The sequence below is a fragment of the Chlorocebus sabaeus genome, chromosome 5 (assembly GCF_047675955.1).
Source record: "Chlorocebus sabaeus isolate Y175 chromosome 5, mChlSab1.0.hap1, whole genome shotgun sequence".
Classification (NCBI taxonomy): domain Eukaryota; kingdom Metazoa; phylum Chordata; class Mammalia; order Primates; family Cercopithecidae; genus Chlorocebus; species Chlorocebus sabaeus.
Window position 1 is genome coordinate 79970046 of NC_132908.1, and position 16116 is coordinate 79986161.

Here is a 16116-nt window from a genome sequence, read left to right on the forward strand (position 1 = left end):
TGGACCATGAGTATATTCTCATCTAAATCTGCCTACCAAGTCTGTACATGAATTGATAATATATTAATATATAAGGACTCAGGTGGAAAAAGTAAGGGCAATGTAAGTGTCACATTAATAAAATGGGTTAGGATTAGTTTTATCATTTCCTTTCTTATCACAACAAACATTGTATCCACGGTGGAAAGTATCACTTAAAAAATCTTCCAACCATGCTCAACCTTTCGAGATCATCTGTTATAAATAAACAATATAGCATACTGATACAAAAATCTATGTGGGCTTATTTCCACATAGAGATTCCACATAGGAATCTCTGTAGATTTTTTTTTAAGCTTTGAACATCTCTGAGGTTCTTGAGACATACTTTCAAACTGCCTTCCAGGAAGATTGTATCAAGTTGAGATTCCACTACAGTGATCCTTGTGTTTGTGTCACTGCATCCTTAACAATCATTGGCTCTTATCTTTACTTCATCTGGGGGCAAATGCTGGCATGTTATTTTTCACGTGCATTTCAAGGTTTTGTGTGAGTCAAACACACACAGTTCCTGTGTCTGAACTTAAAGTCATGTTTAGCTGGAGAGATGGCAGTGTTAAGCCTTGTACATCTCTGCTTGCATGCAGTGAGCTTCCAATGATCATTTTACATTTCTAGCATTACAGCTATATTCTGTTACAAGATATTTGGGCCGGGCATGGTGGCTCACGCCTGTAATCTCAGCACTTTGGGAGCCTGAGGCGGGTGGATCACCTGAGGTCAGGAGTTTGAGACCAGCCTGACCAATATGGTGAAACCCCATCTTTGCTAAAAATACAAAAATTTGCCAGGGGTAGTGGTACATGCCTGTAATCACAGCTACTCAGGCGGCTGAGACAGGAGAATCGCTTGAATCTGGGAGGCAGAGGTTGTAGTGAGCCAAGATCGCGCCGCTGTACTCCACCCTGGGCGACAGAGCGAGACTCCATCTCAAAAAAAGAAAAGAAAAGATATTTGGAATGAAAGGAATGAGATTCCTTTTTGTTTGTGACTTATAAACGGGTTCCAATAGAAGTTTCTGATGAGGTAGTCCAGAGATAATGGCAGTGGCAGCATCTATGCTGAAAACCGTTTTAGTGCCCCAGAGAGGTAACTTGGAGGGAAAATACTCATTCGGGTGAGAGATATCTTGCCTGTCTGCAAAACAGAAAGTGAGTCACATTGTGTTAGAGATGTAGCTACTGTGTGTTCTTGATTCTGTGTGATTTGAAAACTTAAAACTGAAAATCCTGTGCACACACAATCCACTGATCGAATATTGAACCATATCATCTCACAAAAGCTGTGTGTGTGTGTGTGTGTGTGTGTGTTTTTTGCTTTATTAGCATATTTTGCCCAAAGAAGAATCATCAGAGTTAAAGAAGTCATCAAAGTGTTTTCCAAATCATTTCCCTTCAGAATGAGTCACAAGACCATGGACTGTGTGTGTCATGCTTTGTTTCTGATTGCGCTGATCTAGATTTTGCATGTGTTGCTTGCGTCATCTCATATTACAAAAAATTTTGACTTTTAAGAGCCAGCTTCTGCATTTTGGCCTTCACCCAAAAAACCTTGTAGCACATTTTGTTTTTCATCAGTACATCCTTTTGGGTAAGATCTCAGTGTCAAATCTTGTCGGACTCAATTGTGTCTTTCATGGCGGAAGATGAGAAGATGACTCAAACGAAGGGCAAGATGTTAATACTTCACCACGAAGCTGAAGGCCACACATGCTTTGTAATTTGGTTCATTATGTTCTTGCATTTTTTAAGGGATTCTTTTCAAAGCATTTTATGTACAGCCAGTACCTATTATAATGGTGAATTAATTGGCTTGAAGAGTCATTGCAAAATACTGTGACTTGATGGTTCACATTCTTAGTGGATACCTCCCCACCCAACCCCCAGTGGTATGGACAGAGAATAGAGAAACCCAGGTGCTGGGATGCCAGGAAGGGTGGATAACAGGACCCTAAATTCAAGGCTAAAACGGTTCTCCAGCTTAGCTTCCCTTCTGGTTCCTGTGGTTTTTCCTTACCTCCTCCTCCATTTCAAGAGTCGAGTCCCTTTTTTCCTCCCATTCTCAGGACTCAGAAGATCAGGGGTAACAACCTAGTACCCATCTACCACGCCCCCTTGAAGGAGAGCAGATATTCAGGCAGTGTCTTAGTGTCTCCACCCTTGGAGAAAGTATTTTTGCTTTAAACAAATTCGAGGTGATTTGCATCCTCTGTCTCCCTCGCCATATTATTCATTGTTGTCATTTGAGAATTAAATTGATAAGCACACTTTTTTTGTTGTTTGTTTGTTTGTTTTTTGCTTTTCAGAAAGTATGTAGCGTCCCGGAAGGAACTCTGTGGGAGCTGGGCTGATACTATAAAATTTCCCAGCCTTTAGTTTGTGGCAGGGTGCTACATAATATACAGTGGCTCATTGTGTGGTTAAATGTGTAGCTTCATGTGTATTAATAAAAATATATGAGAAACTCATTAAGCTCCTCAATTCATGCATGATTTTGCCACAGATGAGGCAAGAGTAAAAAACAGCAATCAATGTAAAGCAAAGCTGCTAAGTAAATAGCTTAGTAAAGATAATAATAATAATAAAAAAAAGGGAGTCCATGCAAAAACATTCAGCAAGTGTGAGCACAGTGAGGGGAATGTGAATGTTACAGTCGGACCTAAGTTTGAATTCAGGCTGATGACAAATCAGCTTCGGCACCATGGACCAGGTACTTAAATTTCTTTGCTGTGATGAGTATTTCTTCAGATTGTTTTAAGCCAAATGAGACAATGCAAGAAAGGCCAGACCTGTACTGGACACCAAATCAATGTTAGTCCTCTTCTTTTTTAAACAACCAAGTAATCAGTTTAATGTACTCTGATATTGTTTACCACTGGGAATCTTGTTCGTCAATTAAGACTACAGAGTCCACCAGCCTACAGTCCATGGAGTCAGACCAACTGTCAGCTCTGATATGCCAGAGATGGAGAGAAAGGACAGATGGCCAGAGCTCAGGCCAAAACTTTGGATTCCAGTCTCTTAAAGAGGTATTGCCTCTTCCAAAGAGGGTTCTCTGCAATCAATATCATATCAGCTGCCTGTCTTGCACGAGGCCGTCACTCGCGTCCATGTGAAGAGACAACCAGACAGGCTTTGTGTGAGCAATAAAGCTTTTTAATCACCTGGGTGCAGGTGGGCTGAGTGCGAAAAGAGAGTCAGCAAAGGGAGATAGGGGCGGGGCCGTTTTACAGGATTTGGGTAGGTAAAGGAAAATTACAGTCAAAGGGGGTTGTTCTCTGGCAGGCAGTGGTGGGGGGTCACAGGGTGCTCAGTGGGGGAGCTTTTGAGCCAGGATGAGCCAGGAAAAGGAATTTCACAAGGTAATGTCATCAGTTAAGGCAGGAACCGGCCATCTGGATGTGTACGTGCAGGTCACAGGGGATATGATGGCTTCGCTTCGGCTCAGAGGCCTGACATAGGCCTTGGGTCCAGGCTTCGGGATTTGCTAATAAGCTCCTGTCCTCATGGGGCCAGACAGAGAGATAGATGTAAATTGAATTATCACACCAATAGGTAATAACATACAGGAAGTGTTACAAAGGAAGGAGGCTGATGCCATGGGAATGTAAGCCAGGGACACTCTAGCTGTTCTGGAGGAGTCAGGGAGGATCTTCTTGATATTTGGGCCGAGATCTGAAGGATGAATAGCGGCGGCAGCAAGGAAGCGTAGGTAGGAAACCCATACTTGGTAGGAGGGTTGTATGTAAAAATACCTGCGGGAAAGAATGTGATGAGTTGGAAGAACTAAAAAAAGATGAGTGTAACTGGATAATAAGGAACAGGAGGGATTCCTTGTAACATGAAATGAGTTTGATGGAAGTGGGCTGGAGCCAGATTATAGAAAGACTTGTCCAAGTAAAGGCATTTGCTGTTTTTCCTAAGAGTGATGAGAAACCATTGCAAGGTATCCAATATAGGGTGACATAAACAAATAAAAATTGACAAAGACACCCTGGAAGCCCTGTAGAAAACAGACTGTGGCAGGCAGTCATGGCTGGGCAGGAAGACCCACAGGGTGCCTTGCACAGTGGCCCTGGTGAGAAGTGACAGCATCTAATCTCAGCGAGTGTTGAGGGGGATGGAGAGAAGAGGGGACATTCAGGAAGAGAAACAATGATGTGGGCAGGATGTGTTGATGGAGTGGCTGGGGATAGAAGAAAAGGTTTCATTTGAGGAAAAGAAGGACTTGTGAGTTTCTTCTTCCTTGATCCCTGGGAAAGGAGCCATCCTCTGGACAATATTTAGGGCAAAATGATAAATATGCAACTATATTTATCATACTTTCTGGTTGCTCAAAAATTCTTGCCACCAGTAATGTCAATAATATTTTAATTAAGTTATTATAAATGTAAAATAGTTTTGCCCTCTCCAGGAAAGGATAAAGCTCAGCCTCTACAAACTGGGGAGTAATATTTGGGTTCAGACTCGGTACCAGCTTTGTATCAGACACTTTCGTGTGTTATTTTACTTAATCTGCACCAAGATACTACAATGTCGCCATGGTAGGCTCTTATTAATAACACAAAAACCAGGATATGGAAAGGTGCATGGCCTGCTCAGAGCCTGGATCGGGTGTGTCAGCAAGATTCAATATCAGGTCTCCTGAATCCGGGTCCAGTGCTCTTTCCACAGCTCCTTAAAGCCCTCCACTCAGGCTTTCACAGATGTCCCCCACCTCCATCAATTCTCCCCTCCACCTCTCCCACCAGTGCTAGTAGCATCTGGATCTCCCTCCCATGATCAGCCAAGCTTTCTTAAGTGTGGGCAGGAAACCACTAGCACCAGAATCTCTCAAAGTGCTGGTTTAAACATAAATTCCTAAAGAATCTGACTTTTTCCCCACAGGTCCCCTAATGATAAAGCTGAATGAGTTGCTCCCCACTGGGATATTTCATCTCAGTGGAGGAAAACAATTCTGTGGTGGGCCAAAAATCACACCATGGCTAAGGAAATGCAGGGCCCCCCAACACTCATTACCATCCTCTGTGAGCTTTCCCATCTCTGGGACCTCCCCATTTTACTTGGTTTTCTGCAGTGTTTCAATTTTCAATTAGTAACCAATTCCCTTCTACCTGTTTTGTATTTGACAGCTTCTCAAAAAGTGATCAGACAAAATAGGATTTTTAAGCATTCAGCATGCACAGTTGAAGATTAGAAGGAGATTGGAAAAAATTGATGTTTATGGGAAATGTATGTGTATGTGTATATTTGTATGTGTGTACTGTGTCTGTGGTACGTGTGTGCTGTGTCTGTGGCATGTATATATATGTCTGCCTGCCTCTGAGTGTGTGTATGTGTGTGTGCGCACACACGTGTGTGCATGCTTCTCCAGATAGACCTACAGACAACATCTATCTTCCTGGCCTGTGTACTTGGGGGTGATGAATGAGTCCAACAGCCACACAGTGAAATTCCTAGCAGGTGGCAAGACTCAGCCTCTTGTTTGGAGCTTATTTATTTTCCTATAGCTGAACTTGGGAATAGAGTTCCCAAATTTCACAAGACCGTTGGATTTCCATCTCCAAACCCTGTGTCTCAGTACAATGTCACCCAAACAGTAATGTGCACCAGAATTCTCTAGAAACAATGTTAAAATGGACGGGTTTCCTAAGTAGGTTCAGGACTGAGGAGCCTGCATTTCTAACCAGCTCCTGGGGGCTGTCAATGCTGTTAGTACCTTTGAATAGCAAGGTACTAGAACACAGAGCACAGACATTGGCCAGACATGTCATTGCTCGGAGTTCGGGCTACCTCCTATGGAATTAGTTATTAAATCCTGCGATATTGGACAACTGTTTCTAGCTGTCGTTTATTGATTGCCCCTCTCATCTGGTTCCACAGCTGACATTTTTTTGTTTATATCACACCTTCTTATTCCCATGCAGGTTAACGATTGAATCCAAGAATAGAAATCCTCTTCTCTGAGGGGGTGGTCTTGAAATAGGCAGTGAGGGAGCTGGATGGTTTCCATTTCCTTTGAGCAAGTATTTCATTGCCTTCTGCCATGGCTACCTATTTGTTTTTCTCACAGTAGGTTTCTACCAAGTGGCATCTTACTTCCAACATAAAGAACAAGCATCAGAATGCCTGTCTTTGAATGCATATGAGCTTGTTTTGTTTTTAGAATCCAAACATAGCCACTTGAATCTATCATGTAATTCAAAGGAAACAAGCATTGTTCCAGTCTTTTCAAACTAAGGATTTGTGTGCTTTGGGTATTTCAATTAGGAAGAAAGAAGGCAGGCAAGAACGTAATTGAACATTTATTCTCTGATACTGGAGGACGCGCTGGAATTTAAGAGCCTGACTTTAGAAAGTTTGGCATTTGCTAACTGCGGGTCTGACCTTCATATGAGAACAGTGATGAAAACTCATAGGAATGTCAGATTTTGTTACGGTATGTGATTGGGTGGATAAGGCTATATTTACTAACAACTTCCTCATGCATATGCATGTGCTTAATTTTCATCCACATCATTAATAAGATGATTTGAAAACTACATGAACCTCTACGTAAAACACAAACATTTCCTATTATATATTTTATTCAGTCTATTATGTTTTCCTCTGTTGGGAAAAAGCATGATATACTTCTTTCTCATCTCTGCCTTCCCAGGGACGCATAGGAAGAAAATGTCTTCATTCTTCACTTGGTTTAGATTGTTTTACGCAAAAAATCTTGTATGGATGTAAGCCTTAACCTACTCCATTTGGAGTTGAGCAGAGCCCTAATTCTTTGACTTGATCTTATACCATTCCCCACTCTCAAATTAGTTCCAAGATCATTCTTACCTCAGAGTCTGCTATTGCTATTCTTGCTGTCTAGAAATCATTTTCTGTGTATTTTGTACGGCTCTCTCTTTCCACTTTCTTGTCATTCAAGCCTCAGCTGAAACATTCCCTCAGCAATAAGGTTTTCTCCACCATTTATCTCGAATAGGTGCCCCCTGCCCTCCCCCCACCCCCCACCACACACACAGTTTTTCAATCATACTCTATCCAGTGATGGAAATGTTCTACATCCATGTTGTCTAATATGGTAGCTACTACCCACATGTGACTATTGAGCACTCAAAACTTTCCTAGTTTGACTGGAGTACTGAGTTTTTTTCATTTTAATAAATGTAAATTGCAATAGCCACATGCCGCTAGCAGCTACAGTATTTGATAGTGAAGCTTTCGTACTCAAACCTATCTCATGTCCTTCAAAGGCCTCATCTGTGACTGAAATTACCTTGTTCATATCTTTTTCTCTTGTTTATTGTCAGTCTCTCCATGCTAGGGTATCTTTCCTGATAACCACTGGATACCAGGGTGTTCAGCATGATGGCTGACATGTAGTGGGTCCTCAAATAATTTGTATTAAGTTAACTTTAAGAAAATCCCACTTAACAGCGCTTCACTGTTTTTAGAGAGCGTTCCAAAGGTCTTGGCTTCTGTTGATATTATTGTCCTTTGAAAAGTCTGAGAGTCAAACTCTGAATAGTTTTGTATCATAAAATACCATTGGATTGTCTGTTTGCAAAATTGGTTTTCTGAGATTCAGCTCCACATTTTGCATTCATCCTAATCAATGGTGTCTCCTTAGTTTCTGTCTTTCTTTCTATTGTGTTAAGATGGATCTGTTGTCTGCCCTTCCCAGTTTCAGCATATTTGAATATTTGGCAAATGTGAATTCTGATTATCTATCCTACTTGTAACTTGTGATACTGGCCAAGTCTTATAGAATGTAGAATTTTAGGATTCAGATCCAAGATGTTTGTTATCTTTAGGCACGGTGGGTTTTTTTTTTTTTTTTTTTTTTTTGGTTGAGTTAAAGTCAGGTCCTTGGCTATTTTGGGAAGATGAAAAACCAGACCTATGTTATTGCATAAAATTGCCCCAAAGCTTTATTTTGATTGATTTCCTTTGTTAGCAGTATTCTCATAATAGCTTTAAAAAAACCATAAAAGTATAAGATTTCACTCTCTGTGAGATCTCCTTTGTGTGCAGATATTAGGAGGCTCTGTTCACTTATTTTTTTCTTATTATTTGCATTATTTTATCTGCCCCAGAAATCAAGTGTGTATGTCTGTGTGTGAACTTGCTAGTAAAAGGATGAAGTAATGTTAAAAAAAAAAAAAAAAGAAAAGAAAAGAAAAAAATTATCTACCCACACATACCTGGTTTCGTTTTGCTCACTGCCTTCAAATTCTGTTCATATTTGTATGTCATATATGCATGATGCACATGTTATTTTGTGTATTTTTACTTAATATTCTAAGTAGATCAGTAAAGTTTAAAAATTATTGTATTGTAACATGTTGTGACACAAACATTCATTCAACTAGTTCGCTTCTACTGGACATTCAGGCGGATACCAGTGTGATTTTATTATGAGAAATAACAATGCAGTGAATCGTTCCAAATATGTAGTGCAAACTTATATAGGATCAGGAGTGGTATAAAACTAGTACAAAGTATGAGTCTTTCATGGTTTCTGTTGAATTTTGCCATGCTTTTGAAAAGGATTATGCTGGTTTACAATACCATCAGGTGGGATGTGACTGTACTGATTTATAACAAGAATGTTTGTCTTTCATTTTTCTAATTTGGGCTCGTTTTTGACAATACTATTGATAATTGTAGCAACAATAGCAGCAGTTAATATTCTTGAGATATATGACAGACCCCATATTAAATGCTTTAGAAATACTGTTTATAGTGGTTAAAAATGTGAGCTCTGGAGGCAGACTTCCCAAGGTCAAATCTGGACTCCACCTTTTATCTCCTATTTGCTGTCATTCTGTCCTCTGTAAAAGGATCCAAAGGGTTATTATGAGAATCAAGTGAGATAATTTAGTATAGAACCAAAGGAAGCTCTGGATAAGTGTTTGTTATTATTCCTAATAATGGGTGTTTTTTAAACCCCATTTACAGATGAGAAAACTGAGATCCAGTGTCTTGCTCAAAGTCACACAGATAGGGATGAGTTGTACTAGGATTCCAAATGCAGATGCCCTTTTCTGACCAAAATACTCCTGTGCAGGAACTACCACTTACATCCAAGAAGAAGTATGACTCTTATCACTGAGTTAAATCAAGATTGAATTAAGCACAGAAAATGTGCATGTAAGGTCCCTGTGATTCACTGGAAATGCCATGGTATAATTCTTTGTTTTCAAGACAAACAAAAAGGCTGGTTTTTTTTATGCTACCTTCTTCATTGAGATCTGAAAGTAGTTCCCTGTGGAAGTGATTCATGGTCTTGTGAAATCCTCTGAGACTGTAAAGAGCCTGGTAGGCAGGAATCCCAAGATCTCATTCAGGCCTCTGCAAATTCTGAGTTCCTAGCTTTCCTGAGGAAAGCCCCCTACAAATACTGACTGATTTTCTCCTAAGAGATTGCCATAAACACTTTTGGTTACCTGTTAATGTACTTGGTTCATAACTGCTTAGTCAATTATTTTTATTAGCATAACATTCTTTTTAAGCATAATGATATTGGGAAAACAGAAATGATATAAGCATAATTTCCTGGCTATGACTGTTTATGTTTTGGGTTTTTTTGTTTTGTTTTGTTTCAACTTTCTTTGCAGATTTGATGAATTAATTGTAAATTTCCCAAGGGGGATCTAAAGTGAACTGATCTTTGCCTTTTATTCTGGGATGTTTCATTTCTATTCTAGTCCCAGTGACTATCCATTGAGACCAAAGTTTCAGTATTGCCAAGGGCTCATAAAATTGCTGATATAACCTACTTTCTCTAGAGAACCTTATTTTAGTTTTCATAATGAATTAATATCTTCTTTCTCCCCCAATCTCTTTGCTCAAATAGCTATTTGTGGAGACCACTGATGTCAATGGCAAAACTCTCGAGGGGCCGGTGCCCCTGGAAGTCATTGTGATTGATCAGAATGACAACCGACCAATCTTTCGGGAAGGCCCCTACATCGGCCACGTCATGGAAGGGTCACCCACAGGTATGTCACATTGACTTACCTTTAGTATAATGGCTTGGAGAGAGGCACGCGATGATCTTTGTGGATTCTAGGAACTGTCTTATGGCTGTTCCAACTTGTCAGCTTGTATCAACATTGACTTATTACTTCCCTGCATGGAAGCCAGGTTGGAAAGCTAAAGTGCAAAGCTTGACCAAGGTATTGCAAGCTGTGAAAAGCTCTTTCATTGTCTCTGAAGATGATCCGCCAAGGATGACTGCCATCTAAGTCTCCAAGGCATGGCTAATGTTGGGCACCATGTAAATATCCAGCTTACCTTTTGGTCCAAGGTCCAAGACTAAACTTTGTGCTATAGCAAGGCTTTGATGAGAATTGGGTCCTCGTTACAAACTCCTCAGTTATTTCTTTTCATAGTGGCCTTTTAATAAGAACTATTTTAGTAAAACAGGTAGGACTTTTTCCCTTCCCTTAGAAGATGTGCATGAAGAAAGCTTTTGTCTTCAGTCAGAGGACCAAAAGGAAGATGTTTGATATCTCTCTCCAGAAATGCATGTGCCTACTGTTATAGAAGTCACTCAAGGTTACTATAGAGCTCCTGGTATCTTTTCCCATGTTTATCCTTTCTATCAGGGATGGTTTTAGAATTTAGAGCTTCCTTTTTTGACCCAATACGTACTAATTAAAGTATGTCGTAGCCAGCAGCTGAAGTCACTCCTGAGTATAAGACTTGAGAAAATGAAAGAATAAAACAGAAAAATTCCTCTTCAGCTGGACTTTGATTTTCATCTTTAAAATACACTTGAGTGAAAAAAAAAAAAAACACCATATTAAGAGTGTCGTGTTGCTGTTCCTAGATTATGCCCAAGTAAGTAAAATAGTGATTCGTCAGACCAGACAGGAGATGAGAGCTGCCTTTACTATTTTTCCCCCTTTGCTGAATTGATGGGATCTATCAATGACATGTAGATACATGAAACTCTGGAAATGTTACCATGGTAACCTTCCCAGACAACCAGGTGAATAATTGTATGCAAGATGCCTAAAACCTCCCGTCAGCTTCAAGGAGCTGGGTCTTTATGCGTTGCCTCAGATCCCCCAAGGGCAAGATCGACCCTTTTCCTTCCCAGCTTTAAATACACGATGTAGAAATGAGAGTAAATGCATTGCGTGTGTGCCAGAGGGTGTTTGAGGGGAGTGTTGGAGCCAGAGGAGCAATGACAGGTCTAGAGAGAATGAGAGAGGGCAGGTGAAGGGAGGTCACGTCTTTTTAGGGCAGACAGTCCATGTGGACCCTCTCTGTGAGCTGCTTTTGATGGAGAGATGGCTTCTGGTGAGAAACACCCTGGAATTTGGATTTGATGTTTACAGAAATCTTCTTAAACAAGCTGATGTGCAGAACACATTAGGAGAACCAATGAAGAAAGCAATTAAAGAGGCCAAAGTTTGAGCAGAACAGAAAAATGATTCCCAGTTGCTATCTGTGGTACCTGGGCCCTGTGAGTGAGTGACTAGAATTCAGATGGGCTGGAAAAGTGTTCTAAATGTAAATGACAGTGCTTACATTCAGTATGGCTGTGAGTTTGCACATGTCTTTGTATATTATGTGTGTATATGATTAGATGGTGTCCAATTTTCCTCCCACTGTGCCTGTCCTTAAAGTTTAGAAAAGAATTTTAGATTTTATTGCTGTATATACATGTAATATTTTTTGAAGGAAGATAGAGTTCTTTATGCACATTGAATTTCTTAAATCACAGAGTTATTCAGTTAGGGACAGACACTTCTCCTGCAAAACATAAACCACCTCAAATATCTATTTATGATTGGTATTATCCTGTAAAAATACATAAAGACTCAGGTGTCTGTATGGATTCATTGTTTTCTTTTTCAGCACCCTCTGGGTTGGACTGTAGAGCTCGAACTGAAATAGAATCAGTCAGATTTGGGATCCAGAATGTGGAAATGTTGCAAAAAACTTTCAAATAAAAAGCCACTTAGATTACTTAGCATCCTGTAAGAGAGTTGCAGGCAAGATGGCCTCTGAAGCATCCATGAGGCCAGTGGGGATCTGAGGAAGAAGACGGTATCTTCTTTCCAACCTCTTCTTCAATTTAAATCCTTTACAAGTAATGACAAACCCTAACTGGCTATAAAAATGATCGCATCTTATATTTCCATTATGCTGTGCTCTTCTGTGGCTCGTAGAATCCCATGTGTTGTAGAAATTATTTGACACCCTCTGGGGTTGGGGGTGGTGGTGGGGGTAGGGGTGGGGTTTGGGGTGGGAATGGGGGTGGGGGTTGGGGTGGGGCTTGGGGTGGAGTTTGGGGTGGGGATGGGGTTTGGGGTGGGGGGCTGACTCTGGAAAGAGGTCCATGACTTTTCCATGCTTTCACAAGTAAAAGATGGGAGTCAGTGCTTGGGAGCCAGCCTGCATAACCTACCTTCAGATCATGTGCTCTTTCAACTATCCCACCGAATTCATGGTGAAAACAGCCACCTGGTATCATACACTGAGTAAAGCACTTACTGTGTGCCAGCAGCCAGGAGCTGCCAAAGTGGGGAAAACACACAATTAGCGTCTATGTCTCCAGCTTCAAAATTTGGTGAATGGTTTTGCTTATTTAGCTGGTAAGAGGCTGCCACATGTGCCTCAATTCTCACAAATTCTGGCCACATCTGCACTGGCATCCTACTCAAAAGACTGGTCCAGGTCTGTCTACAATAGGCCACATTTGTTCCCCGGCCTTGTGTGAGTTACAATAAACCCAAGAGCCAGCCGGGTGTGGTGGCTCACACCTGTAATCACAGCACTTTGGGAGGCAGAGGTGTGTGGATCATGAGGTCAGGAGTTGGAGACCAGCCTGGACAACATGGTGAAACCCCGTTGCTGCTAAAAATACAAAAATTAGCCGGATGCGGTGGTGGGTGCCTGTAATCCCTGCTACTCGGAAGGCTGAGGCAGGAGAATCACTTGAACCCAGGAGGTGGAAGTTGCAGTGAGCCAAGATCGCACCACTGCACTCCAGCCTGGGTGACAGACAAAGAAGACTCCACCTAGGAAAAAAACCCCAAGAGCTACCTGACCCATTGGGTCTGCTCTCTTGTTTCCATGTTTTACACCACAGACTCTGCAGGCCCAGCTTGTGCAGTTCTATCACATGAACTGATTTAGATCCTGACAGAAAATGACTAGTTCTTCTGATGAAATAGTCAGGCCCATTGAATCACATCTAGGGTTCGATAGGGTTAAATGTTGCGGCCCTTGTCGTCACTCACGTCACTTTTTTCTGCGCCCACATAACCAAAGACAGCTTCATGGGGCGCAGCCCCTGTGGCCTCACACAGCCCAGCGAACAGAAGGGTCCCATGCTCAGAAGGTCCTGGGGCTTGGTTTAATGTTCTGCTGTCACCGTCTTGAAATTCTTAATACTCGTTGAACAAGATGTCTGCATTTTCATTTTACACTGAGCTCCACAAATTATGTGGCTGTTCCTGCTCACAGCATTGTAGCCTAGAGCTGTGTTTGACGCTCTGCTCAGCTATTTAACATGGTGAGACCTCAGGCAAGTTACTGAAACTTCTGGAAGCCTCTGCAAATGGGGATAGAATATAATAGTACCTACCTTAGAGAAGCATTATGTGAGGATTCAGTCAGACAATGTGCTTCACCCAGTGCTTAGGGAATAATAAATGTATAAGGAATGCCTCTGTATTGTTAACACTGCAAATATTATTTTTATTCTGGTAGTGTACCCTTTAGCAAAGGTAAAGCAAAGAGGCACATGAGTTGTGTGAAGACAAATTCATCTTCCAACAAACCACGCATCATTTTCACGTCCCCATGTGTTTCAATGCCCTCAGCACCACTCTATCACAAAGGAAGGTCACCCATATTTATCTGTATGTGCAGACAGGAAACGATTCCAGATTCCAGTTGCTCGAGTTGCTCGGCGCTAAACTCCAGGGTATTGTTTTGGTGAATCATTCCTGGATGAAGGAAGATCAACAGAAAATAATGGTCTTTGACTTTGCAGATCATGAGTTGCTCCTTTCACAGAGTCACAGGCATTGATTTATGAGGCCCAAGCCAAGACTCTGACTGCTCCGTGGGGGCAACCAGATCTCTGTGTGAGTCTGGTGTTTTCTGATGCCCAAGATATGGTGTTTATGAGTAGGTGTTCATGAGTAGGGTGTAGAGGGTGAGAACTCTTGAAATTCCTAGAGGGTACTAATTCCAAGACCCGATCATGTCTTGTTGGCATCATTTCGTGGGTGTTTTGCCCTCCAGTGTTTTCCTGGGCACCTTTGAGAGGGGCTGACCATGAGGAATGGCATCTCAGGCTCCCGCAGAAGCAGGCTCTGAGATGAAGATTGAGGTCTGTGGTTTACCTGAGAGGTACAGGGACAGATACCAGGTAAGGTGAGGAATAGAAAAGAAAGTCAGACAACTTGAGGTGCATTATTATTATAATTTTTGAGACAGAGTTTTGCTCTTGTTGGCCAGACTGGAGTGCAATGGTATGATCTCCACTCACTGCAACCTCTGCCTCCTGGGTTCAAGCAATTCTCCTGCCTCAGCCTCCCAAGTAGCTGGGATTACAGACACCTGCCACCATGCCCAGCTAATTTTTGTATTTTTAGTAGAGATGGGGTTTCACCACATTGACCAGGCTGGTCTTGAACTCCTGACTTTGGGTTATCCGCCCACTTTGGCCTCCCAAAGTGCTGGGATTACAGGTATGAGTCGCTGTGCCCGGCCCTTGAGGTGCATTATCAAACCAGCTCCCAGAGTGGGCAACTGCAGCTTTATCCTTTTAGGGGAGCTCTAGGAACTGACAGTAAACACACACATTAGAGTTATCTCAGCTGCGGGGCAGGTAGCTGGGTTGTCTTCTCCCCCAAGCCTGGTGATGAGACACTGGTTCAAAGCTGTCCCCAAGGGGGGGCTTTAATTTCCAGGCACTTGCAGCCAGCTGTGCACAAGGACAACCTGGGATCCATCAGCTCGAATATCCTGTCCTCTTGAGGCCTTGGCCTTCCAACAAGTTCAGGAGCTGGCTGTAGGTTGTGTTCTCCCTCTGGCTTTTAGCCACCCCAAATGGCAGCCAGGGCAGCTGGGAGAATGGCAGCCCCCACCCTGGACAGGTGGGGCAGCTTTGAGAAAGATAGGTGATGAGAGGTCATGGAAGGAAAGAATTAGCTCCCAAACTGCATGACTGAGAAAGACCAATGTGGCGTTTACCTAGAGGTGTATGTTCTGAGTCCTGAAAGAGCACGTTGCTTAGGCACGTCTGATCCTTCTTCTTGAGGCTGTTGAAGACAAGCAGAGATTAGCAGTTACATCCTCATTGTCTAACTTCTGAAAGCCCAGCCACTTTCCCTCCCTCGCTTTCCTGTCTTAGTCCCTTTATTTATTTTTTTTCCATCCATTATGCTTATCAAGCGTCTACTCTGTGCTGGTGCTGTTCCAAGCTCTGAATGTGCAACACTGGACCTGACAGGTGCTGCTTGTTCCCTCCTGATATTCATAGCTGAGGAGGGAGGACAGCAATGAATAAATAAGAAAGAAAATTGCGGCAAGTGCTACAACATAGCTGTACAGGATGCTCATCTCGGGAGGGGCCAAACCTAGTCTTGTAGTGAGAGGAGGCCATTCTGAAGAGATGATGTACGGAGTTTTTGTCTTTTATTTTTCCTCCAGGATCCACCTGAGCTCCTTTTCAAGACACAGTTCCTTTAATTTTTAAACACGTCCAACCATTCCAGACATAAGAAAAAAACAGCCGATCAAGTGGCCTTTGGGACTAATGGCTATCCTGAGAGCTCAGCTTTGCTCGGAAGTTGCTATTTTCCAAAACAGCTTGAGCTAAATAAAGATGGCTAGGATAGTTGATGTTTGACACCTAGCTCAGCAGACAGTCTTCAGGTTGTTGGTATGGCCTGGTAGTCAAGTCCCTTTTCTGGTTACCTTTTTACTTGTTGCAGTAACTGTGATGTGGCTTTTCAACCCACTGAGTGTTAAGTTTTCTTTTGCTGGTATTTTCAGACTTTCACGCTGTAGGCTCCTCCATTCTCAACTGCCCCAACCAATC

At 42.1% G+C, this 16116-nt stretch overlaps 1 protein-coding gene across 2 annotated transcripts in view; it reads left to right on the forward strand.

Annotated features, from left to right (window-relative positions):
• CDH13 (cadherin 13) overlaps window positions 1-16116 on the forward strand; it is a 1174890-nt gene that overhangs the window by 717093 nt on the left and 441681 nt on the right. For both annotated transcript variants that reach the window (XM_007994196.3, XM_007994191.3), the window contains one exon: window positions 9898-10042. In XM_007994196.3, coding sequence (XP_007992387.3) covers window positions 9898-10042 — 145 coding nt within the window. The remainder of the gene's footprint in view (window positions 1-9897; window positions 10043-16116) is intronic.